This window comes from Botryllus schlosseri, chromosome 13 (genome assembly GCF_051294905.1).
Source record: "Botryllus schlosseri isolate E-star chromosome 13, Bs_hap1, whole genome shotgun sequence".
Taxonomy (NCBI): Eukaryota; Metazoa; Chordata; class Ascidiacea; order Stolidobranchia; family Styelidae; genus Botryllus; species Botryllus schlosseri.
Genome location: NC_137248.1, coordinates 5,900,233 through 5,924,715, shown reverse-complemented (window position 1 = coordinate 5,924,715; position 24,483 = coordinate 5,900,233). Strand labels below are relative to the sequence as shown.

Sequence of the window (24,483 nt, the reverse complement as noted above, 5' to 3'; positions counted from 1 at the left end):
ATAGTCCAGGAGTCGTCACGAACATGATAAAATCAATGTTTATGAGGAACACCACCAGCAGATGTACTAAAAATAGAATTCACAACAGAAATTTTCCACGGATACGCAACCCACTAATTTGTGATGTTGAACGGACAAATTCGAACGGATAGAGTATCTGACTGAAATATGGAGAATTGTGATACAAAGTACATTTTACGAATGGCCTGACGGAAGTAGAGAGGCCTACATCAGATCAGACTTTGACTCGATTTCCCGTCAAATACATTCATTAAACTAAATCAAAACATTTATATATATACATGATAATTGATATTAGTTGTATTAATTAGTTCACATGGCAGCTTTCGTAGCTTTCGGTCCATTCCATTGCCTTTGCCATCTGGCGTTCCCCTTCATCTCGCACTATTTTTTCTGAATATAAATTAATCGCGCCTGTTTCTGCCGGCACTGGTATCGTACGGTATGTAATTATGACGTACAACAGATGCGCATTAGGGCTGTTCATCTGTTCAAAAATAACTTTTTTCCGGATTTCAGCCATTCGCTGATTAAATTGTCAGGTTACCCTAAATATCGCCGTACACAAAATTTGGTTCAATTCTAACAAGTATAGGACTCCGCAGATCCAATTAACATTTCTAATTTATTGGGGAAAATTTTTAAAAAGTTTCAAATTTTTCTGCCAACCCCATGAAATTGTTGAGCTGTCTTCAAAGACGATGCAAAAAAATTTGACTCAGTCAAATTTGAACCAGTAGAAGCGGAGTTATTTCAGTTTTTCGTTGATAATCCTCGGATTATCCGCTTCTACTGGTTGGAATTGAGTCAAATTTGTTTTGCATCGTCTTTGAAGACAGCTCAGCAATTTCATGGGGTTGGCAGAAAAATTTGATTTTTTTTCCTAATGATTTATTATATATAAACAAATGACAAAAAAATTGAAAATTTCCTGATCACCCCATGGAAGTGTTAAGTGGTCTATAGAAACGATGTTCACTAAATTTGGCTCCATTCCGCAACCAGCGGAATTGGAGTTATTGCCGTTGAAAAATTTGGATTTGAATAAAATAGTATTTACGGTCGGCACCACTATAATAAATAATTAAAGAATTGGTCACCGTAAATAATATTTTATTCAAATCCAAATTTTTCGACGGCAATAACTCCGCTTCCATTGGTTGGAATTGAACCAAATTCGGCGAACATCGTTTCTATAGACGACCTAACACGGGGGTGGCCAGGCCAACCTTTTCAGCCAAAGGGCCGCATTTGATTAACGAACTATTGCGCGGGCCACCAGCCGAGCCAAGCGCGAAAATTTTTCGAAGTTCATAGGTCAATGATATTGTCACTTGACTATATCGCGGGCCTGCTGTATATCGCTGGGCCCAGTTTGCAAGGAGTGGACTATTCGCCGCCTGGACATATCGATATCTAAAGCTTCGACTAACATGCGTCCATCATTTTGTGCCTAGGTTTCATTGTCGACGGTGTCTCTGCGAGCGCAAACGCAAGGTTGCATATGATGAACGACACTTTGTCCCGTAATCGCAAATATAGTTAGACTCAATCTGATACATTAGGCGTTCTTTCGTCTTCAGAAAGGGGTAACAATATTAAAAGCAAGAAATCGAGTGACAAACATGTTGCCTGAAGCCTGTAAAAAATTCGTACTTTTGATAGTCTATCGCAAATTTTTCTGGTTTATTGCAGTGTACGAAGATCTACCAAAATGAGACTGGCTCATGAATCTGCCAATGCGTCGGAACTGATATTTTAGTCATCACATCTCAAGTTTTGCGGCCAGACTAATCCAATTTGTGGTTGGCCTTGCAAGTTCACAATCTGTGCAATCCATTTTTGATAATATTACTAATTCCGGAAATTACCTCGCGGGCCACTCAAAACCTTCTCGCCGCGGGTCACGGGTTGGCCGGCCCTGACCTAACACGTTCATGGGGTGATATAATATATATATTAATATAATATTAATATAAAAAATAAATAAAAAATAACTAAAAATAAATACTAATATATATAATAAATAGAAACTTTCTTCTCTTGTAGCAATGCGGCTAATGGCTGGAATTGAACCAAATTTGGTGTGTAGGCTTAAATTAGGCAACCTAACAATTCATCAAGTAGCAAGTACGATTTGAGAAAAAAGCCATTTTTGAATACCCCTGCGATATAGGCTACCCACAAGCAAAGCACAGTTTTGTTCGAAATATACTCTGGTAGCCTTACACATTTTGGTGTTCAAGTAATTAAGCGGTGCGATTCAGCAGACTCGCACCAGTTCTGTAGAGTCTCTCACGAAATTTTATAAGATTAGCGAACCGGTTAGCACACCGTAAATCAACGGATTGATGAACAGGTGTATTTATAAGATTTCCACCACATCGTGGGGTGTAGGCCTAGGTCAGCTGTAGTTTCAGGTACCTAATTGTTTTTTCACACCCATTTCAAAGGATGTTAATCAGCCAAATACACGAATTCATATAGAAATCTATCGCAAGGGTGTAGTGTAGAGTTATCTTGTGTCCTCCTTTCAACGAAATTGCAGATGTCCTCCGAGGACGCCTAAATGTCCTACTTTTTGGCAGTTCGTCCTCATTTACAACTTGTACAACTAGGCTAATCAATGATATATATACATATGTATATATATGATTGGGCTAATAGACTTGGTAAACTTAAATCGGCATAAATGACGGGATATCAGGTAGAAGGAATGACCTTTTTTTCAGTCAACACAACAGGATTTCCAGTAAATATTTCAAAATCAGATGTTTTCAATTTCGGTACACTGACTTTTATGATTTGATAAAAGTGTCCTATTTCCCCGATTCCAAAATATAACTAAAGCAGGGGGCAACCATCGATATTCATGGCCGCATTTCGATTACTTATGTAGATTACGTCCGCATTCCAGTGTATAATCGCAATGAACTAACTGGAGGCCAAATACCCACGGTAAACTGTTGCAATGTCCATTGCCGTTGAACTGCGGTTAGTTATCGTATAGACCCCGTGCGGACTAATTTATTTACTCATATCGGCTTTTTATGAGCACCGAAATCGTTAGTATAGAGTCAAGTCATGTTACGAATGGGGAGAGGGATTCGGTTTCTACTCGCGCCACGTGTGAAAATTTTTTCATATTCATAAGTGACTTTCCTCGTTAATATTAGTATAGTTTCACATATTACTATCAAATATTTATTTCTTTCTCAGCCAATGTGATCAGATTCACCGGTAGAATTGACGGAGGAGGTGTCTTGGAAAATTTGGGGAAGTTGTTAACGCTGTGCTGCATCTTTGGGTGGGCCAATTGTTATTAGTCCCCTTTGTTACGTGCTCTTATTTCTTGACCTCCCATCAGGATTGTCGGTATAGTGGAAATATATTGGATTCGCGCAAACGTAGGCCTACCTGAAATAAATTTACTTCGTGATGAGGAGAACACGATTACAAATTGGTATTTAATATTTATGGGGTGCATTATCAGCATTTTCCTCTGTTGTTCGCATCTGTTCTGGGGGGGGGGGACAAATTACAAAGGAGACTACTATATTAATATCGAAAATCAAATCGCATCGGAAATTTCAATAATAATTCAAACCAAGAATAATTCAAGAACAATTCAGCATTTCAAAATGCTTCACTAAGCGTTCTTCTGAAATCAGGTGTTGGTGACCCTGACCATGGGATATATCTCCATAAGGATTGGATTGTTTAACTCATTTTCACCCTTGGAAGGTGTGCGAAAGCACAATTATGTACCTGAACGTGGCGTTAACCTGATTTACACCCCCATGCTATGGTGGAAATCCGATAAATACACCTATTTTTACACCCATGGATTTACAGCGCATTACTGGTTAATGTCAATGGATTTTTGCATCTTGATAGACCGATTTTTCAGATCCTACCTGACGTGTTTTTTGTTCAGATTGCGCCATGGCCAAGGCAATGAGAATGTGCAATGGCCCTTAAAATATATGTATATATAAATCCCACCTTTAGTTCCAACCTAGAGCTCAGTGTATAATACACTGCTACCGACAGTATAATCATAGGCCTAAACCTATATATACCCTATTGTGAGCAATGTGAGCATTCAACATGTCATTTCTGTCGTGTGCTCTTTATAATCATATTTCACAAACTATAAATCTCATAATCGATTCGTAAAATTCATAAAACTATGGGTCAACACATAATAGATACTAACGATAAGCATAAAGGTAGACAAGACAGGGCAGTTATCAGCATTCTTCGGTGCCTCCAGTCTGGAGTAGCATGACTAGACTCGGATCTTGTTTAGCCACTTCTGTGAATTCTTCAGCCGTGATTTTATCGTCGTGATCTTTGTCCATTTTAGAGAATATCTCGTCAACTCTCTGTTGTGGTGTGACTTTATCAGTGGTTAGGAGACGGTTTCCGACCATTTTGTAAATCGCCTGAACAGAACGCAAGAGATATTAGCCTACACCAGTGGTTCCCAACGTGGGCGATGTCGTCCCCCAGGGAGCGATTTGGCGGTCTAGGGGTCGAAAATGACGTAGCGGGCGATAGGGAGGCGAAAATGGACAAAGGGGGCGATAGGGGGCGAAAATAGCGAAGGGGGCGATAGGGGGGCGATGACGCGTCAAAACGGCTGACCTTTTTTTATTAGTCAACCCACGGAAATTTAGTTGCAAAAGTGTCAAATTCGACATCGAGCCGGAAGTTGACCCTTTTTTTCTTTAGTCAACCCGCCGGTGATTACAGTTTGTGTGCCCATTTTTCGGTACACAAAATTTGTGGGGCGATGATCGGTGTTGAGCTTGAAAAGGGGGCGATGGGTCGAAAAAGGTTGGGAACCACTGGCCTACACATTCTGTGTCTTCACACGGATCGATCACCTGAACCATATTCTGTCAAGTTGTATCATATTATTACCTTAATTACTTCAAGCATTTCATCCTTTGTGATGCCACCGTCCAAGTCGACATCGTACATATTGAAGGCCCACTTCAGTTTATCATCGACACTTCCCCTTGAAGTCACTGAGAGCGCTGTCATGAACTCGCGAAAGTTGATTGTTCCGTTTTTATCTTCATCAAATGTCCTGGAATTTATCACTTTATCACTTTATCACAAGTTGAACGGTCAACGTAAGCGATGTCGTATGTTGTGTCAGGCATAGGGTTGCATTTAAAACAAAAAATCAATTTTTATGACAAACATGTTTAAAACATGACCCTTGTTTAAAACATGTTTCTATTATTTTTTATCCATGACGTCACGAATCTATCACGGTGACGTCACAGTGAATTGGCATTGCCAATTCAAAATATAGAGTAATTACGGCTCCTTCGACGAAAAGGGCTTCCGACCACTGTCATAAACAGACCTAAAATATCATTAACCAGGACTACATCGTTATGTAGCATTTAAGCAGGGGCGGGCAACATACGGCCCGCGGGCCGGATCCGGTTCGCGACGGGATTTTGTGCGGCCAGCCGACAGTTTACGGTCTTACGTGATGATGTGGTCCGCGTCGCCGTCTACAGGCAATTAGGCGCAAATATTTTCGATCGTGAACATTAGTAAGACATAGCGACGTTCAAATAGAACTGATGTTCACCGCATTGACGTGGCCAGGGGCTAATGGGGCCATGCCATTCCCTATTTATTTTTTAAATATTAGTAATATCTGTAAATGTGGAGTATTTTCGGGTAGATGGATTCAAAGTAAAAAAAATTCGCAAGCTTCGCGCGATTTAGTGTCTCCACGTACGTGTCTTGATTATGAGAATACAATATCATCGATACACTATAATAGCCCGAGGCCGTTGGGTGGCAGGAGTTTTCAACAAAGTAATTAATAAGAATGAACCCGTCCGAAATGAATAATCTGCGATAAGCTCATGAATGTATATTCTTATGCCATGATCAATGTTCAATACGATAATTATACGTGATGTAAATATTGGAAGAAACCACTTGCTCAGACACTCACCAATATCATTGATCAAATGCATTCATTTGATGCAAAAAATTTCGCGCTTGGCGCGACTAGAAGTCAGCTGCACTCTGATTTTTTGATCACATTCATATCACAGATTTGGGCTCCCCGCTCCCCCGGGGGGTTCCCCTAAAATCATTTAAAAAAATCAGGAATTCGGCCCGCCTTATGTTCATGTTCCCCTATCCGGCCCGCCAGATTTAGAAGTTGCCCGCCCCTGATTTATACAGTCGGCGATCTTCATCATCAGAACACCCATTCCGTACCAATAATATATATATCTACATGCTATAACTGTTGAAACGACGACGATTTTGAGGGTCTCACATCGTATACGTTTTTAGGTATTTACACAATTCTGGCATGATTAGACAAAGTTTGAAAAAAAATGTTGTATTTTAAAGGCACTTGTTTAAAACATTGTTTAAAACATGGTTTAAACCAAGTGTTTATAACACCGTGGGTTTAAGCAACCTTAAGTCCAGAGGTGGTCAGTAACGAAGTACTTCTACTTTTTGGAAGTACTCAAGTAGTTTTCCTCTACTTCTGTTACTTACTCAGGTCGATCTGATTTTCTCTACTTCTACTTCTACTTCGTAATATTTTGTGACCTACTTGCTTACTTTTCGCTATTTTCAATTTGTCAAGTAGAAGTAGTTTAATCTCCCAATACGAAAGATAGCATGAGGAATTTCAGGTCTGTTTTCACGGACTACCAACATTTAATATTCATAAAATTCAATTGAAGCCCAGAAATTTTTTTGCGCTTCGCGCACAGTAGTTATGGATTAAAAAATATGTTTTCACGAAAGTATATCAGTAAATATAATTTAGGTACCGGATTGCTTGGTTCCGCTCACACCGCATTGTCGCCCACATCAAATATTTCATCACAGCAAATATGGCTCACCATAACGTTTGAAACTAACGTTTCGCAATCTAGCAATTGCATATGATATCGTAATCTAGCAGCCCATTACGTGTCCTGCTAATCTGGAAAATCCGGCTTTTTTTAACGTTACACCTGTTTTACCAGATCACCTTTGAAGTTTTATGGACAAAAGACATGAAATATAGTTTGCGCTTTTTGGAAGTGGCATTTGTATTTCACTTTCAATTCCGAATATCATACTTTTAGTTCTAATTACTTTCAGTTCTTTTGTCTGCAGAACATACATGTTGAAGCATAAAAGCAACTGTAGTAATGCTTCTATTTTTCGAAAATTAACCTACACGAAATATAAATTTTACGATCCGCATTCATTTCCCTTCATGCAATACTTTACGATCTAACGCTTCACCCAAACCCATGAATTTTCATACCATCATACCTGAATGTGTGTTCCGCAAAATTCTCCGCATTACCGTTGGGGAAGACTTGACCGTACATGACTTTGAAATCGATTTGGGATAACATTCCGGAGGGACACTGCTTTTGAAACGATTTGTACCATTGTTGAATTTCTTTTTCGCTGAATTCCGTGCTACTGGCTATTTCGTTTACGGTAGATGGAGTTAGTCTCGAGTCACCATGTCCCATAATGTTTTATAATATATGAAGCAGTGTGTGCTGAGGCGAATGCTTATGCTGCCACTTAAATCTATTGTATATATGCCTGCATCATATGTATATCATTGGTCATCGTGGTTCACGAATTTCGAGGCGTAAAGCAATGAAAATTGGAAGAGCAACTTAAATAAAGCCACACAGTAGCGCCGCCATCTACACTACGGCGACGCTATGCTTTTGCTTATACTATAGATTGAGTTCCCAATCAAACCGTGTCAATAAAACTATATTATGACAGAGTGACCTACCTGCGACGTGACGGTTACTGGATCTGATGTCCAAAACCTCCGATTCACACAAAGCCTAATTACTAATGATTCGAATCAATTTCAGATTGGCAGTTCGATATGTCCACGTTTACCTACCCCACCCGTGATAGATGGATATTCGATATAGCTATAGTAATGCACAACGGGAATAAATGACAAAACATCCCAAGACTTCCTGCATATAGTGAATGCACGTCACCTACTAGAATTACACTAGTTACGTTTATCGATTAACTGCTGCGTGCTATCCATCTTTCAAGCGACGAAATATTTGATAATTTGACCAGGTCGCACTAAATTTGCCTCGTATTGCAGGGGAGAGAGTTGGGGTATGGTTTGGGCCGTTTTTCTTGAATCGCATATATCTTTTATTTTAAGAGAGCCTTGGTTATAGGTAGGGTTGCATTTAAAACAAACGGTGTTTTAAAACACTTTGTTTAAAACATGTTTTAAACAGTGTTTTGAATAGAGGCCTTTAAAAATAATTGTGTTTTTTTAAGTCGTAAAATTATGCTATAATTGTGTAAATACTTGCCAAAAATCATGTTGCATGAGCCTACGGAGAATTACCACCCGATATAGCCGACGTATATCGATTTGCGATGGTTGGAACCCGCAAAATAGTCAGTGAACATTAATAGTACAGATGTCTCGTCGAAGGAGCTATATTTACCCTATATTTTTAATGCCAATCCACACTATCACGTCACACTTGAATATTGGTGACGTCATGGCTTAAAAAAGCACTAAAAAACATGTTTTAAATAAGGGCCTTGTTTTAAACATGTTTGTTTCAAATTGATTTTAGTTTTAAATGCAACCCTAGTTATAAGTATAAGAACAGTACCCTTCGGCGAAAAGCGACCTGTCATGTTTAAACACACGAAAAAACGCTTATAATGATTATCCCTCAACTTTCAGAAGTTACCGATAAAGGGGTACCTTCTGAGACACATGGACAAATTTCAGACACCATTCAAAACGAAGAGTTTCGTAACTCACTCAAAATAAACGTCAAGCAATCTCGTAGAAGTTGCAGTTTTGCGATCGAAATTTGAGAAAAAGGATACTGTTATTGATGCGCGTATACTTTCACAATTTTATTTTTTAAGCACGTCTAGTCAAATTGCCGACAGAGCTTCGGCCTATATCGCTGGAACTGAGCTTGATCGCTATAATGACATGATACATCTGCCGAGTGTGTGCCTCGTGGGATCTATAAGCGAACCTCACAATGAATCATAAACTCAATACTTGTCAACACTGCATACTGCCCTGCGATGCAAATGTAAGACTTGTGGCTTCTAATCGACCGATGTGATCGGCCTCAAGTTTTTCTTCTCCGCTAACCTTATTTATCGATATTTCGATAAATCAGCATAAAAGAGCTATTAACCATTCGATGCTCACGAAACATGACTGACACTCTGACAGAATATGGCAACGATTTCACGATTGATCGACTTCGGTAACATATAGCGATTATATGAGCAGCACATTGCACATCTGCTCTGCTTTTGCTGGTACCACGATAAGCCAACTGTCATGCATTGATTCTTAGAATCAAGTTACATTCGTTAGTTTATCGAATTCTTCTAACGTTGCGACGCGTCCCCGTCCATTCGTGATATGATAATTGATGGCAGCATAAACCGTTTAGGCGTCTATACCTTAAACACACTTTGATGATATTATGAAATAAGCTGATAATAGCCAGAGCTCTCATTGCCGCCATATGCCACACACTGAATTGCCGATTCTGTTGCTGTCAGTGTCTTAGTAAATCCTTCAAGTCGCGCTCTGGAGGCTTTGTTGTACGTCACTGACGTTGCACGATTGTATTTTCGATCTACAGTCTACCTGCTGCGTACTTCCGTCTTTTTGTGACAGTAGTCTGATAACAATTTGTTACTTCACTAAATATAAAGCAAGCTTAAAATCCCTCTGCGTAGGTAGATACGAAATCCAGCTATAGCCTATATTCCATCAAGTATTGCCGACATATGTGCCGATTACAGCTCCTTTAGCGTAGGTAGGGTAACGGAAACATATTTGTTTGTGCTTCACTGCCCTCAATATTTACGATTCCTGCTCTGTTAATACCGTTTCTGATGTAAACCGATCCTTTCAAAAATTTTGAAACGGCTTACCTTTTGTCGTGCACTCGATCAATATACCTATACAGACATTGCATTCAGCAGAGCGCGCGATCTCATAATTATATAAATGATATGACCCGAAATCAAGTCGGGTCGTGATTACCTATACTTACAAATCTTCAAATTATACATTTGTAGAACGATCGAATCAATATCTCTCAGTAGATTTCAACATCAAAATTTCATGTCATGTGCGCTTATTATTACAATGACGCATGAGGCACGCAACATCGCCACTATCATACCAAAAAATCCCGTAACTGCAATACTATGAAATAGCGGATGTGTGCAAGGCTAATCGCCGTCTATTTTGATCAACCGCTTAACTCGCGCGATACTTGTATGGTGCATTCATATCGATTTCCACCTACTCGCCTTCACTGATGCATACTCTACCAATATAACCGAAAACGACATAAACTCAATCTCTGGTGGTATTCAGAGTTAGTGGTCAGTAACGAAGTGCCTGTACAGTACATTTTCGAAGTAGACCTACTCAAGTAAGTTTTGCCTATACGCGCTATTTACTCAAGTTGTTATGTTTCCGACCACTTCGATTGAACTTACAACTTTTGTAATGCAGTAAGCAGTTTTGGGATTTGGTTGTATGGTTTACGCCTATCACTTCAGTGGGTGAAATTATAATATTAACTGGCCGAAATAGCCTATGCATCATGGTAATGAATATAGAATATATTTTCCAAGGTTCTCGAGCTAACAGCATTGGACTATTATCCCAGCACTTCTATCGAATGACAAAGCAAATTTATTGAAAAAAACTGTCTGCCGGATAAAAAAGATTAAAAGCAAATTGACGCCTATACTCGTCTGGTTCGGTTAACCCAGGGGTGGGCAAACTACGGCCCGCAACGACGTTCTATGCGGCCCGCGAGAGTCTGAAGACACTTAATGAAAATATTGATAACATGCGTTCTAAAATCGAATTAATGCAGAGACGTGATTAAACTTTTTCTTATTATATTTCACCATAATAATTCAAAGGCAGTAGTTGTCAAATTGAGGCGCGCTCCCATTGGGGCGTGAAAGCATCTGAAAGGGGCGCGAAGCTGAGCTCGACTGAAAAATTTTTTCGCGCTCCGCGCGATATACATGCAATTCATAATTATTGCTGAGTATTCAGTCTGAATTTCTTACTTAAAAATCTTTAATCCACAGTGGTAACCTTCCGTGCCATCAAACTATCCGTTAAGTTTTCTAGCAAACTTGTTGCGTTCTCGGTTGCACTGTTCTTAGGTAAACACTTTTTATGTTCAATTTATGGCGCGACAGCCCGATCTCAAGGACCACGCGGTTTGAAAGTTTTCAACTGCTAAACATCACAGAAATCCTGAACGAGATTGACATAATTCGAATCACGAGTGTGATTTCAGATTGGCCACTAAAGTTTTCATTATTTCCGTGATGTGCATATAAAAACGATTCGGTGTGTCTTCGTTCTCTGTATGCGTAGAATTAGGGTATTTATATTTTATCTACATATTAGAAGCGTGTTTGAAGCTAACATGGTTATGATGCTATCAGCAGTGTGTGTGTCCTGGAACTGTACCAAAAGTGGAATTAGTAAATATATGAACAGATCGCTGCTCACAGATTCAAATTTCAATCCTGTTTTAAGAATCGTGTCAGCCGACTTTCATCTCTTTAGTTTTGACAAATTGGTTATTGAGGTCGAAATGTCTACGAAATCTCGCCACTGTTTCTGATGCGTGTACGATATCATCAAAGCAATATTTGGCTTGTTTTAAATAAGCATATCTCCATCTCATCACTATATAATCAAATACCAATATTGCGTTTTGGTTTATAATTCCAATTTTATAAGTGCGGCCCGCGAATGGATTCAGATGTTGAATGCGGCCCGCGAGCTCAAAACTTTGCCCACCCCTGGGTTAACCCAAAGCATTGCAGACCTAAAACTCCACACTCGGATTTCAATATAATACTATATTCTCTCTACACATTAAAAATTTTTTCACAAAAGTATAAAAACGCATTCAGTAAAATTAATTCGTAGAAACCATCGGCGGAAGACGTGTAGCGGACTGGGGCCTCCTCATTAGCTGCTCCTCTGCGTCCAGAATCTGGAAATACATACAAAATTTCCAGCTCTACGTAGTTGTACGTGGGGGGTAAAGACAGGAGAGGAGAGTTGACCTCTGCAGCCCTGCAGTGCCCGGACCATATTTAAACGGAATTTCAATTCGTTACCTGGTTGCGAAGTCTTCTGATCTCTGCCTTTTGCATCTCGATGATCCTCGGCGCCTCTTCATCTACGTTCTGACGAGATATGCTGTAAGTCGCGCTTGTGCCAGACGCCACTAAAACGGAAAGCACCGATCAACAGAATATTACATATTACTCTTTTGATATATTTTCTACTCGAATGTCGTAGTCGAGTTAGGTATTGAGTAAAATGATATAAATCGCGTAGGCTAGCGGCATTGGACTTGATTGATTACATTATTTATGAAAAATATTTGATTAACGACGATAATAATCGGGTACTTTCCAATCACAAATGGAGTTAGGAAACCTGTACTAGCGCCGAGTTCTAGAATTGGCTATTCAGTGTTTATGGAAATGACATTTTGATGGAGTAGTGACTGGTGCGCAGCAATATCACAAGTTGTACTCGAGTCATTGTGTGTGCATGACTCGAGACTAGGACGGCCAAGACAGACATTTCATTGTAACTTCGGAGAATAGTAAAGTTACCACATCATTGGCATTTCGTCTGTCGGTCCGGATACTTAGAAAATAGGTCAAGAAACTGTTAAGACTGAAGAAAATTTGTATGTTATGAATGCGAGCCATTCTATATCACTCGAGCATAGTTGAAAAAAGTGGTTTGAACCGCATTGAAATCAAAACTAAACAGGGAACAAAATGACTTGTAATCAACTACACATTCTACTCACTGACTTGGACTCGGACTTGGTGGTGAATCGAAAATGACTCCACTTGACTCGAGTGAAAACTATAAAAGTGAGATTGACTTGTGACTCGGAAACTTGTGACTTGGTTACAACCCTGACCAATACCAACTCACACTTACCAAAACAGTTTTTGAAAAAGTGTTACTAGGTATTTCATTCTTTCGACTTGCGTCAAACCTACTCGACAGAAGCAGAGGTGGTAAAAGTAGTCATCGTTGGTAGCCAAGTGGGAGTAGAAGTAACGCCGTAAATTTATACTCAATTTCCATATAAATATAAAAGTGAGGATTCAAGGCCTAGTTTTGCCTAAAATCTCAACACTGTTAAGCAGTAGTAGAAGTAGTTTACAATCATAACCAGTTGAGTAAGTAGTTCAAAAATACAAAAAACATTTGAGTGCTCCGAAAAGGTAGAACGAAGGCAACACTTACAGACCTAATGCAACACTTACAGACCTAATGCAACACTTACAGACCAAATATACAACACTTACTTGTTGCTGACGTGTGCGCTCTTCTGAGAGGGTTGCTTGCATCGTGTCCTTTGCCCGAGCGGTTGGTGCCTAGCGCTGCCTCCAAGTCATGGACTTGAACTCTGGCCAACTTCAATTCCCTACGCAGGTCGTTAATTTCCTTGATAAGCATCACGTTTTCCTGAAAAATGTAAATGGTAAGTAGTTGATAAGCAGTCGTGTGCGAGAGGTATTGTACCATAATTGGCATAGTAACCTGCGCTGTGAAATCGGTCGATCACGACCTTGTGTATCAAGCAACTTCACACAATGAAAAAATCACATCGTTTTGTACAAAATGGAAAATTCTAATGACCATATTTTCGGCGAATATTTCATCAAAAATGCACATAAGATATGAAGCAAACTAATGTAATACAAAAACAAATGAGTAAAGTGTGCGACCATGTATATTACTATGTTCAATTTTTTACGGTACGATGAACTGCAATGGACCAACAATCCCTCACCTGCATTATTCTGACATTGTCCGCCCTGTGAATCTCAGTATCCTTGGCAAGCTTTTTCCGAAGCGACGCGACAGATCTTTCCAAATGTTCCCTCTGGCGCGCGTACTCCCTTTGAATATCGGTATCGACTCCAATGGATTCCACCTTGAAGTGAGAAATGACGGCTGAATTTTTTTTAGGGCCATCACATCTCTGACCAATAGGACTGAGCAAAATCTGGACCCTAGTGATTCCATTCCGTACCCAGTACTAGGGTTACTGATGTCATAAGGGGATGGACGATGTGAGTATGAAGCTTTTATGCATCAACAAAGAAAATAACGCTACTTGCCACCACATGAAATTTAATTTAGTACTTTTGAGACAATACCTATTTTATCGCACTTTGTGATGTAGCTTTGTAATATGCTACAAAACATACCTGTTTCAACCAATCATGGCTTAAATTTTCCCATGGTGTGAATAAAAGTATCGAAACTATAATTCTTGTTGATAATATCACTCTCAGTGGAATTCAGAAAATTTTCAGTACCGGTACTACCGATAAAAATCGTCTCTCTCATTACAGTTAATGAGTTATTCGAATTCGAGTACAGGAATCAGTGGGACCAGTCTCCTACTCACCACGTCATCGTGAACATGCTTCTCATACAGTTCCTTGATGAATTCCTTCAGCCTCTTGGGATCTTGAATATGTCCGACGCAGTTGTGCAGGTCCGTTTTCATGTGTTTGATTACCGCTTCCACGTCTCGGACCTGGCGAAGGGGGACTTTGATTTTACGCCTGGTCAAGATATACCGTCGAGTTTACCCTCTGTCTCTCCATTCGAAGCTCTTTGTCCGTGGCGCGAAGCTTTTGTTTGTATTCCGTAATGTTAAGCTCCAGTTGTGTGTTCTGCTTGCTGAATCTTTCAAGTTCGCTTTCCATTTCCTGAAAGATATTTTCACCCGGACGTGATGGGAATATCAGCCGTAAAACGCAGGATAGAATATGTAAGATATCCGCACTCATTTTCGTGAAATTCCCGGTTTTCCTGTTATATTTTCACTTGAGTTTGACATTAGATTATTATCGGTACTTCGAATCACTTTCAAAATATCAGTATCAGCCAATGGTGATCTGCTTTTCCAGTGTTAGTCAATTTTGGGTGGTCATTTTAATGATTTCATATTAGTATAGCAGTGTGTAGTGTGAAGCGTTTTTGGAAGTAAGGTCTCAGCTGGAGTAACGTACAAAGATAAATGGGTCAAGTTGTGTCATTTAAAATGTTTCATCAAGTCGCAAATTCCCACAGCGTGAATGCATAGGATCACTTTCCATATACGGTACAGCAATATCTCTCTTCCGGGCAAATTAACTGTCGCTCATGTACCGGTTCAGAAAATACACAAGAAATTTCTTCACACTAACAAAATATGTATGCAGCTCGTCACGAATCACAAGCACTCACTTGAATTTGATCTTTCATGACTTTAATGTCGTTCTCGCGCGGCTCAATCTGCTTTTTCAATTCCTTGATCTTATAGTCCAACACAAACTTGAATTTCTCCAACTCTTGATTTTTCTTTTTCAGGTCGTAAATTCTCTTTTCCTAATGTTCCAATGAAGGCACAGGAATGTATAAAATTGGTATGTGGTGAAATTACATATATATATATATATAAAATGCAAACCTTATCCTGAATGGTTTCGTCTCTCTCTTGAATTTCTTTCTTCAATCCGTGGATGTCTTTTTCGAGAGATTTTATGACGTTTTCTAGTTTCACTTTTTCTTGTTGCATGGTTTTGATTTCGTCGTTTTTGCCGTCGATGTCTTTGTTCAGACTGTTGAACTGTAAACGTTTGGCGGTTAGAGTTAAAGACATCAAGAGTAGTAGGGTCAGTATATCGATTGGACATTTAACGACGGTAACAAACTATGCTTTGAGGAGTGGACACTATGGCTATTGGCAGTTTGTCATTACCATACTTAGTAATGTGACATTTGTCTACATTTCCAGTATAAAACGGGCTTTAGCATTAGAAGAGACACTTAGAGGTACAGAACTTCAATATCCGATTGAATAATATATATTGAAGTAAATCCGAATGTTTTAAGGTGGCACTCGTCACAGGAAATCGTCAGAAACCATTAGTGGATTTTAAAGAGCTTTGCATATCAACAATCGTATCACAAAATATGATGCATGAAATTTCTATAGCAATAGCTAGTTGAGTAAAAATATTGGCCGATGTAAGACACCGTGTCTTTAATTTCGGATTTGGTAATCGGGCTATCATCGAAAACCCATCGCAAAAATTACAATCCAGCTAATCTCTAGATAAGGCTACCTCCTGAATCAATAAGTCAGATTACTTTTCGGGTATCAAGTCTATGAGTGTGTCACAATGAGCCAGGTGGAAAACCCAACACAATAACGGGTAAAAGTCGATTGCAATATCAAAACAAACACACCTTCTTCCTCATAATGCCGGACTCGCCCTTGAGCCTCATATTGGTCTCGATCTCGTCACGTAGCTTCCTCTCGTACTTGTTCTTGATGTCTAGAATCTCCCGGTCCGCGTCCTCTTCGATTTGCTTCTTGGTCTCCTCGTACTCCCGCTGGTGCTGGCGTGCCTCGTCACCGGCCTGGAAACGCGAGCGGAAACGCATAGGTGGTCAAAATAGTCAGAGATGCTGCTCAAGTAGAAGTAGCGCCGCAAATTTCTACTCAATAACAAGCAGAAGTAGTAAAAGCAGGAATTTTTGCCTAAAATATGTTAAGTAGAAGTGGAACCTATGTGAGTACCGGTACTCGGAAAGAGTAGAAGTAGTTTGTTAATGACCACTTCTCAAATCTCACCTGTTCCAGGAGGGCAGACTTGGCCTGCAGCTTCGTCTCGAAGAACTCAGTCAATTCTTCGAGAGCGTGCTCCTTGGTGTCCTCCGCTTCCTGCAGCTGCCTCTCGTAATCCTCCTGCATGCGTTGCGACGTCGTTTGCAAGTCTTGGTACTTTTCGTACTCGGACATCAGCTTTTGGTTGTTGGTGGATTCTGCAGTACAGGCGATGAATATAAACAATGGGACTTGAATTCAATCTTGATTTCATTCGTCTCAAAATTGAAACGGAGATCATTGATGACTGGGTTTTAAGGCCGATTTCAAGTTTTGCGATCGGGGAGTTTAAAAGTTAACAATTTCATACCCAAATCTTGCAATTCCTTAGAGTGCTTATCAGTAATTTCAGCCACCTCTTCTTCATGTCTCGCCCCTTCCTTATCCTTTTCAGTTCGAAGCACTTGATTCTTGGTCTTCAGACTTTCCATTTCCTAAATAACAATCGGTCAATACAGTATTTCAGTAATTCAGCCGTTATTTGAGAGCGGACTTTCGCTTTGAATATTACCTGGATGAACTTTTCAGTCAACTCCTTGATTTTCTCGTTGTAATTCATGTCTTTCAACCGCAGTTGGTATTCGTTTTCCATTTTAAGTTCTTCCACTCTCGTCTTCAGTTCTGACATCAGTTGATTCTTAAAATACGACAATGATGGTAAATATACGCTCTCAGAGAATTCACTGATGGAACTGTAAAAGTGTTTTTCGGTTGGTAACGAGTTGCCATCAGACAAGAACACCGAATAAAGAAAACCGAATTCCTTTAAATAACAGTAACTGTGGACATTCAGTTCTGCAAATATCACACAAAGATGCGTGTGGATGCATTTTACAGGTAACTATCAGAGCTACTACCACATATCAATTCATTCCAGTATGCATTTTACAAACACCAATCAACTGCGGACGATGAAATAATGCAAATAAATCTCCTCATAACAAGAATTCATAAAATAACAATGATTTTGTCATCAAGTGTAGTCTTTGAACTGTTTTCACTACCTTGAGCAGTACAATTTTTTGTGGCGACAAATTCCGATCCTTATTTTATCCGGTACCACGTTGCAACTTTCATGACACTCGAATAGTCAACTTTTCTAATGATTTACGGCGAATTAAAGGCTACGAAACGTAGTTAAGGCCTCTCTCTTTGTGACCAACAGAAAGCCCTGATGTGGACTGCCATTTCGTCTACGTATATGAAACATTGCCATTTTCTGATATCACATTACTGATATCTTTGTCAAATACCCTCGATAAGCGATCGGAGTAAATCCAAATTTTGGAGATGGGTTCAGGTATATGTGCACAACATGATCAAAAGGCAAATACAGTTTCACTAGGCTATATCATGAATTTGTAAAAGAACGATTTTGATACAGACAAAATCATAATATCTACAAAACGGCACCCTAACCTTCTCCTCCAGATCGGACTTTGTTATGAGAATCTCCTCGGCGAATGGCACTTCTCTGTCGTGCTTGACCCCGCGACCTTCTTTGTCCGCAATCTTCCACGTCAGCAAGCAGCCGTCTTCAGACACGGTGACGAGATATTGGTCGTCATGCGTGATTTTCATCTACACAAGACAGGCGCTGATTACATCCGCGATAGGGATTCTTACAAAATGAAATAGTTACCTTTGTGATTTGACCCGCGTGAGCTTGATGCTCGTTGTACTCTCCGGCTTCGGTGAGGGGGAATTTGATCGACCTCACCGTTCCTGTGTCTGTACCGCAGAAGAGCATTTTCCCAGAATGGGAAATGACGACTTGAGTTAATGTCGACCCGCCAGATTCCACTTTGCGTAGGATCTGGCGAAAAATCATGTGTAAGACGACGAGAGAACTAAGAAACTTGACTTGAGTCGAAATTAGCAGTGACTCAAAGATATTCTGTCGATCTCAATATACGGTAGACAGTAAAGTGACGAGTCGCTGACATACAAAGGTGAGCTTTCACTACTTGCTCAAGATTTGTGATTTTGAACTATTTCAACTTCACAGGTTTTAGCTTGTTAATGAAGATCTAGGTCTATAATACTTACTTTTTACTGCGCAATAGCTACTTCTACTCGAACTTCAGTTCAAAGTTAAGATGTTAATTCTACTTCTACTCGTGTACCAATGATGACTAGCTTAATCACTTCTGATTGCTTACATAAACCTTGAAGTGAGAAAGACCCCACAGAAGACCGAATATAATCTTTCTCTGATTGTCAGCCTTGGATAACTCGGGACAGTGAGGAAAGTATGAGGTTTATTAACCGGATAGGTGCCATAATTCGAATATGTTACTCATTCACAGCTTGGAATTCTCACTTTTAGGTGGTCAAAGCGTAATATAAGTAAAAAAAAAATCTCCACAGCCGCAAGTAGAAAAGTAATCGAGTAAGCAATTTAGAGAAGTAGATTGGGATGCGGCGTCACAGATTTTTGTTTCTTAATGCTTCTTGCAATATTTAAAATTATGAGATGCATCTCCATGGTCAACGCAAAATGACGCATGGAGATGAAAATAGGCGGAATTTTCGAAGTTATAATCTATTAATGTCATACAGAGTCTGCTTTGCCTCGTTGTCATTGCAATGTTACTCGCGAAACCAGTTGCTTTCTACTTCGGAGAGTAATTGGTTTGACTTCAAAAAACTGGTGAAGTGAAGTGTAAGTTCTTTGGAGCACCAAGACATCAGTAAGCAGACAAAACCAACTTGCGTATACTTTGGAAACGTAGTAGGAAGACTTTGTTACTGAGCCCCTCTGATTTTAAGTGTGTTGAGAATAAATGTAGAGAAACGGTAATAAAATGCAAAATCACCTGCGATTCTGTAATTTCCTTCAGCGTCTTATCCGAACCGACAGCGTAAGTATGCTTCCCAGACGGAGACACAGCAACACCCATATAGGCGCACGTCTTCAGGACCGATTCGTTCACCCTTTTGGCGGTAGCGACCGACCACTCGTACACGGCACCGTCCATGCCAGCGGATATAAGCTTGCTGTCGTCTGCGCTCCAAGATATTGCTCGAACCTTAAAGTTGACACCGCAGTAAGTCTCAAACTAACTTAGAAGAATCGCGTAACGGCAACATTACCTTGCCGTTGTGGCCTTTGAGATTGGAAACGTTTTCGAAGGTGGTCGACGAATATATTTGAATCACGTTGCCGTGCACAGCAGCAAACAAGTGTCCACCATTACTGAAAGCGCACTGAAATGAAAACAATTGTCAAGGAATATCGAGACTAAGACTAGGTATAGCGATTCGAGTACTGGAATCTAAATGAGTATTAATTTTGATGATTCGAGTCAAATAGAGAGAGAGATAGAGAGATGATATTCTTTTTCGCCTGCACCATTGAGATGCTTTGACGACGGAGATGCGATACGACCGCAAGGTCACCCAGTCTGCACCCCCGTTTTTTTATCTCCTCCCTGCCTTCCGTGGATGCTGAGCGCGCAGCAGGATAGCTGCGGGTACCAGTTCTCGAGTCTTTTATCTGACCCGGCCGGAGATCGAACCTACAACCTACCGCTCGAGAAGCCGGACGCATCACCATTACACTATCTCGCTCAAGTACCGAAATTACACGCTCCTTGTAATTTTATGAACAAAAATTGATGTTGCGATAATTTCTTGCCATTGTGCAAGTTTTGAAATATAGATACGAGGCAGCATATCATTCAATAAATGCAGCAGGAGGCTACCCCTGTTCATAGCAAAGGCAGTATTCTCTCATATCGCAACAACATAACAATGTTCGCAAGTGTTAAATAATTTATATAAACAAGTGTAACTGTCATTATTTACTTCATAGTTGCATAAAATGTGTGTATTTGGACACTACAAGTAAGTACTTCTTACTCTTTTGAGGTCACCCTAGTCGAGACACAATTGGAAACGAATCAGTTACCTCTCTGCACCCTCTGATGGTGAATTCTTTGAATATCCGTATATCGTCGATCAGTATGTTTAAAAGTCGGAGTTTATCGCTGAAGCCGACTAAAATGTAAAGCCCGGAGGGATGCAAAGCAATGCTGTAGGCTTCTTCTTGAAACACTTTGTACAGTTCGAGTTGGCTGAGAAACGACACATTCGTTGCAAGCCAGTTTAAAAATGGTGTAATGTTGGCATACTTAGTCTCGTAGTTCCACACTCGGACTGACTTGTCCGTTGAGCAGGATGCGATCAAAGGCTTTCTGATGCAAACATCCAAGCCTGTCACGCTTCCGCTGTGATACGACTGGGCGATTGGTTCGAAGAAAGTTTGGTCGCCTAGAAATATAGTAAACACATTAAAGGTGCACTGCACTCTAAAAATGATGTGGTCTCGAATTGAAGGGCTAAACGAAAATTTTTTTTTGGCCGCAGCCGTTTTCTTCAGAACGCCACCGTAATGGAGCTGCAGTTTATTGAAATTTCCAGAAAAACTTCACGCTCCAGCAGTCACGCAGAGATCGAACTTTGTATAGTTGTCAGCGGATGTTATGAAGGAAATATGTCGTACACGCCAAGGTGGTTTAGATACCGCGTTCAACGGAACATGTTCAGTCTGGAGATTTATGTCAAAATCGGGTCTAGTGTATTCTATTTGAATCTATTATAAGGAAATTCACGGATATGTTGTGGTAATGCATTTCAGATGATAGGTCCTGAGTGGTCGATAGATCTTTTGGTTAGGTTGCTATTGGGTGGGGATAAGTAGATATTTCCACTTTGATGAGGATTTTGTGTAGTGAAAGTGTACAATGGACATATCAGGCGAGGCCGGCTTAATCAAAAAGTGATACAGAATTGAATTGTAAAGAACTAGTTGTTAAAGCAAGTGTGCAGGTCGTAGCAGATAACTGAACGAACAAAAATGTAATTATTTCAATTGCATTGTGCAATGACCAGGTGTGAAACGAAAAACGTAACAACGTAAAACCATAACAATTCATTACTGTACTGAAAATAAGCTCAGCGGCTACAAATTCAAAAACAAAATTTGGTCTACCTTTGTTCAGCTCGGCAGAAGACAGGGCAATACTGTACAATTGACAATTGTCAGTAGCAGCAATCATGTTTTCTTCGCTTGGGCTAACGCTCAACGAGATTATTTGCTGGGTTTCTGCGCGATTTGGATCTGTACTGTGAGGGTCTGCTGGTACCTGGAAATTTGAGAGACACATACAATGAGTGCCAAGATTGTGTGAGGAAGCATACCAATATTCATATACAACGCATGGACAACGTTTGATAAAAATAACGAGTAGTCACAGAGGGCCTGTAAGACAGGTATTTTAACGTAAGATGGATTTCATTTATGGAACATCCATGCATTGACTGCATTGTATAAAGAACTTACAGGTAACGAACTGGCAGCCAAGTAGAGGAAGACAGGAATCTAACTACTGGAAAATTAGTGAGTCTTCAATCACATAAATCCATGGGTAACACACTCAGTGATGCCAAAATGGCGGAATAAGGAAATAAAGTTGATGCACTACCAATAATTATTAATACCAATAACAGAATTGTTTCCATGCTATTGACACACACTCAATCCTGAATGACGCTGTCCTACCAGGCCATAAAAATTGATCTAATTGTGCCCATTCTATTAATAAGAGATGAGAGTATGAATGATCCTTGCAGTTACCGTATGAGAAAGGGCACACAGAATTCATGCATACCTCTGCATCCTTGGAGCTTACAAGCATTACTCAAACTTGCATAAAATATACGCACACACATCCCATAACACACAACTGCCTAACAAAATCAGGTAATAGCTAACTTCAATAGTGAGATACTAACGTGACACTTGTCAATGTGCAATTTTTCAATGCGTGACTCAAACGTCGGGCAACCATGTAAAAGCCTGTCCTACAAAGGAGCAAAAATCAAAGCAAGACTCTCAACGGCGTAAAGACAGATCCCACACACCAAATACAACTGCACTAAATGTCATACATTTATGGTTGGGCATTATAAAATTAAAATAACAACAGACTCCCAAACTTACTTTCACAGTGCGAACCTTTCTATACTGATCTCGATCGTCACTCTTTTCATAGATGTGAGCGGTCCCTCGTTTACCACCGCAAACAAACCCTTTGCTATGAGCAACGACGCACGATACGCAAGAATCCAACGCGCTGTCCTCTGTACCCGAAGAATCCTCCGGAATTACACTGAAACTTTGTCTGAAATTACACACAAAAATGATAACAATTCATAGAAATATATGCCGGTTCGATCGCTTCTTTTGATACCTTGTATCTGTGCTGGAGCCTGCCATGCCTTGGGAAACATCAATGTCTGCCTTCATTTCGCCGTTTTCAAAAATGAAAAGATGTCCGCGATCATTGCCGGCGACGACACGATCATCGGCTACCTGTTTATGCGATTATCAATGAGTTTGGTGCATAAAAAATGACCGAAGGTTGAGCGTATCTGCTTCTTACCCAAGCATGGCACACAAAATTTTGCGGGTCAAGCTTTTGGAAGCCAAATTGCTTCAAATTCCCCTCGGAATAGCGGTACAACTTGAATATTTGATTGCCTGTTACACATATCTGTGTGTTGTCCAATGGATTGAAGCTGACCTGGTATGGAAAAATATATGTTGTAAAACTGCATTGCTGGTCCTATCAGTTAACTGTGTCTTACTTGATGAATTGGCTGGCCAGTTTGATTGGTGGTCTTGATCTGTGCCATTATTTTTGCTTTTTCCCACACCCAATACACTAAGACCCAATCCGGTTTCCCAGATTGAGCAATGAGATATTTGGAGTCGGGAGAGAATGAAATGGTGACAAATTCTTGAGATTTGAGGTCCGGATGTGATAGGACCTGGAATTTAAGAATATATTGTTGGTATCTTCAGATTTTAGATAAATTGTTAAGATAAATTTACTCTTTTCTTCTTCGATTGTTCGTGGAACAAGTCAAAAATGGTCACAGTTGGTTTTTCACCCCTTTCGGCGACTGCCACATATCTCCGATTGGGACTAATTGCAATAGCTGTCATCCCTGAAATATTACCATGAAGCGTTTAAATTTTCAAGAATAGTTAGAAAATAATATTTATGCGTACCGGACGACTTTTCTGAGCCAGCAATGAACTTCTGTTGCTTTTGATCCACATTGAATTTGATGACTTGATTTCCAGATGGGATAATTATGGTTTGCTCATCCAGATATTTCAAGCCTCCGCTGACATTGGGGCGGATGCCAAAAATATGATGGGGGTTAGCCATCGCGATCGCCATATTTCTTTGATTTCTCGATACTATTTTACGTCGTAAACCTTAAAACTAGCAGGGCATAATTGGCCCGAACAACTCTCGCTTGCAAACAACCAAGCTCTTCTCTGGTAAGAAACAACGTCACTATGGTAACACACACCGCATTTCTGAACACTAATGGCGCACGTGTGATTTCTACGCAAGAACAGAACAGCGTGAGATCGCCTGAGACCTGCAAAATATTATATTGCTGTTGGAGAGTTGTGAAATCTGATGTGAACCGTTGTTATTAAGGCAAGGTATACGAAATCTTGGTAAAGATTTAAAATGGTTGACGACGTAAGTCGCAAGATCACCCTCTGAGTTTGACGGTAACTAGTGATCCGTGACGATTATTTGCTACAATTTTGCATTTCAAA

At 40.0% G+C, this 24,483-nt stretch overlaps 2 protein-coding genes across 2 annotated transcripts; both read right to left on the bottom strand.

Moving 5' to 3' along the window:
* Positions 1-4,134: 4,134 nt before the first annotated feature.
* Positions 4,135-7,779, bottom strand: LOC145453525 (hippocalcin-like protein 4). The gene is made up of 3 exons (XM_080331493.1): positions 7,351-7,779; positions 4,951-5,119; positions 4,135-4,469 (listed from the first exon to the last, which is right to left on the bottom strand). Exons 1-3 carry the CDS (start codon positions 7,557-7,559, stop codon positions 4,275-4,277), a joined length of 573 nt encoding a protein of 190 aa, XP_080187619.1. The 5' UTR covers positions 7,560-7,779; the 3' UTR covers positions 4,135-4,274.
* A 4,188-nt stretch (positions 7,780-11,967) lies between these two features.
* LOC145453524 (cilia- and flagella-associated protein 57-like) lies at positions 11,968-24,207 on the bottom strand. The gene is made up of 25 exons (XM_080331492.1): positions 23,914-24,207; positions 23,734-23,849; positions 23,487-23,669; positions 23,282-23,422; positions 23,090-23,211; positions 22,840-23,020; positions 21,829-21,982; positions 20,969-21,107; positions 20,746-20,911; positions 19,929-20,042; positions 19,652-19,864; positions 18,475-18,648; positions 18,252-18,413; positions 17,344-17,469; positions 17,143-17,266; positions 16,800-16,990; positions 16,412-16,585; positions 15,630-15,788; positions 15,407-15,547; positions 14,767-14,886; positions 14,580-14,711; positions 13,956-14,099; positions 13,468-13,627; positions 12,247-12,356; positions 11,968-12,119 (listed from the first exon to the last, which is right to left on the bottom strand). The coding sequence occupies exons 1-25, from the start codon at positions 24,086-24,088 to the stop codon at positions 12,042-12,044; spliced, it is 3,699 nt and encodes a 1,232-aa protein (XP_080187618.1). The 5' UTR covers positions 24,089-24,207; the 3' UTR covers positions 11,968-12,041.
* Between the last annotated feature and the right edge of the window lie 276 nt (positions 24,208-24,483).

Coding starts and splice junctions, on each gene's coding strand:
- LOC145453525 (XM_080331493.1), bottom strand. CDS start 7,559: ATGGGACATGGTGACTCGAGACTAACTCCATCTACCGTAAACGAAATA. Junction 5,120..7,350: donor TTTGCGGAACACACATTCAG/GTATGATGGTAT, acceptor GATAAATTCCAG/GACATTTGATGAAGATAAAA. Junction 4,470..4,950: donor AAATGCTTGAAGTAATTAAG/GTAATAATATGA, acceptor CGTTCTGTTCAG/GCGATTTACAAAATGGTCGG.
- LOC145453524 (XM_080331492.1), bottom strand. CDS start 24,088: ATGGCGATCGCGATGGCTAACCCCCATCATATTTTTGGCATCCGCCCC. Junction 23,850..23,913: donor TGGCTCAGAAAAGTCGTCCG/GTACGCATAAAT, acceptor GTAATATTTCAG/GGATGACAGCTATTGCAATT. Junction 12,120..12,246: donor TCAGAAGACTTCGCAACCAG/GTAACGAATTGA, acceptor ATGTATTTCCAG/ATTCTGGACGCAGAGGAGCA.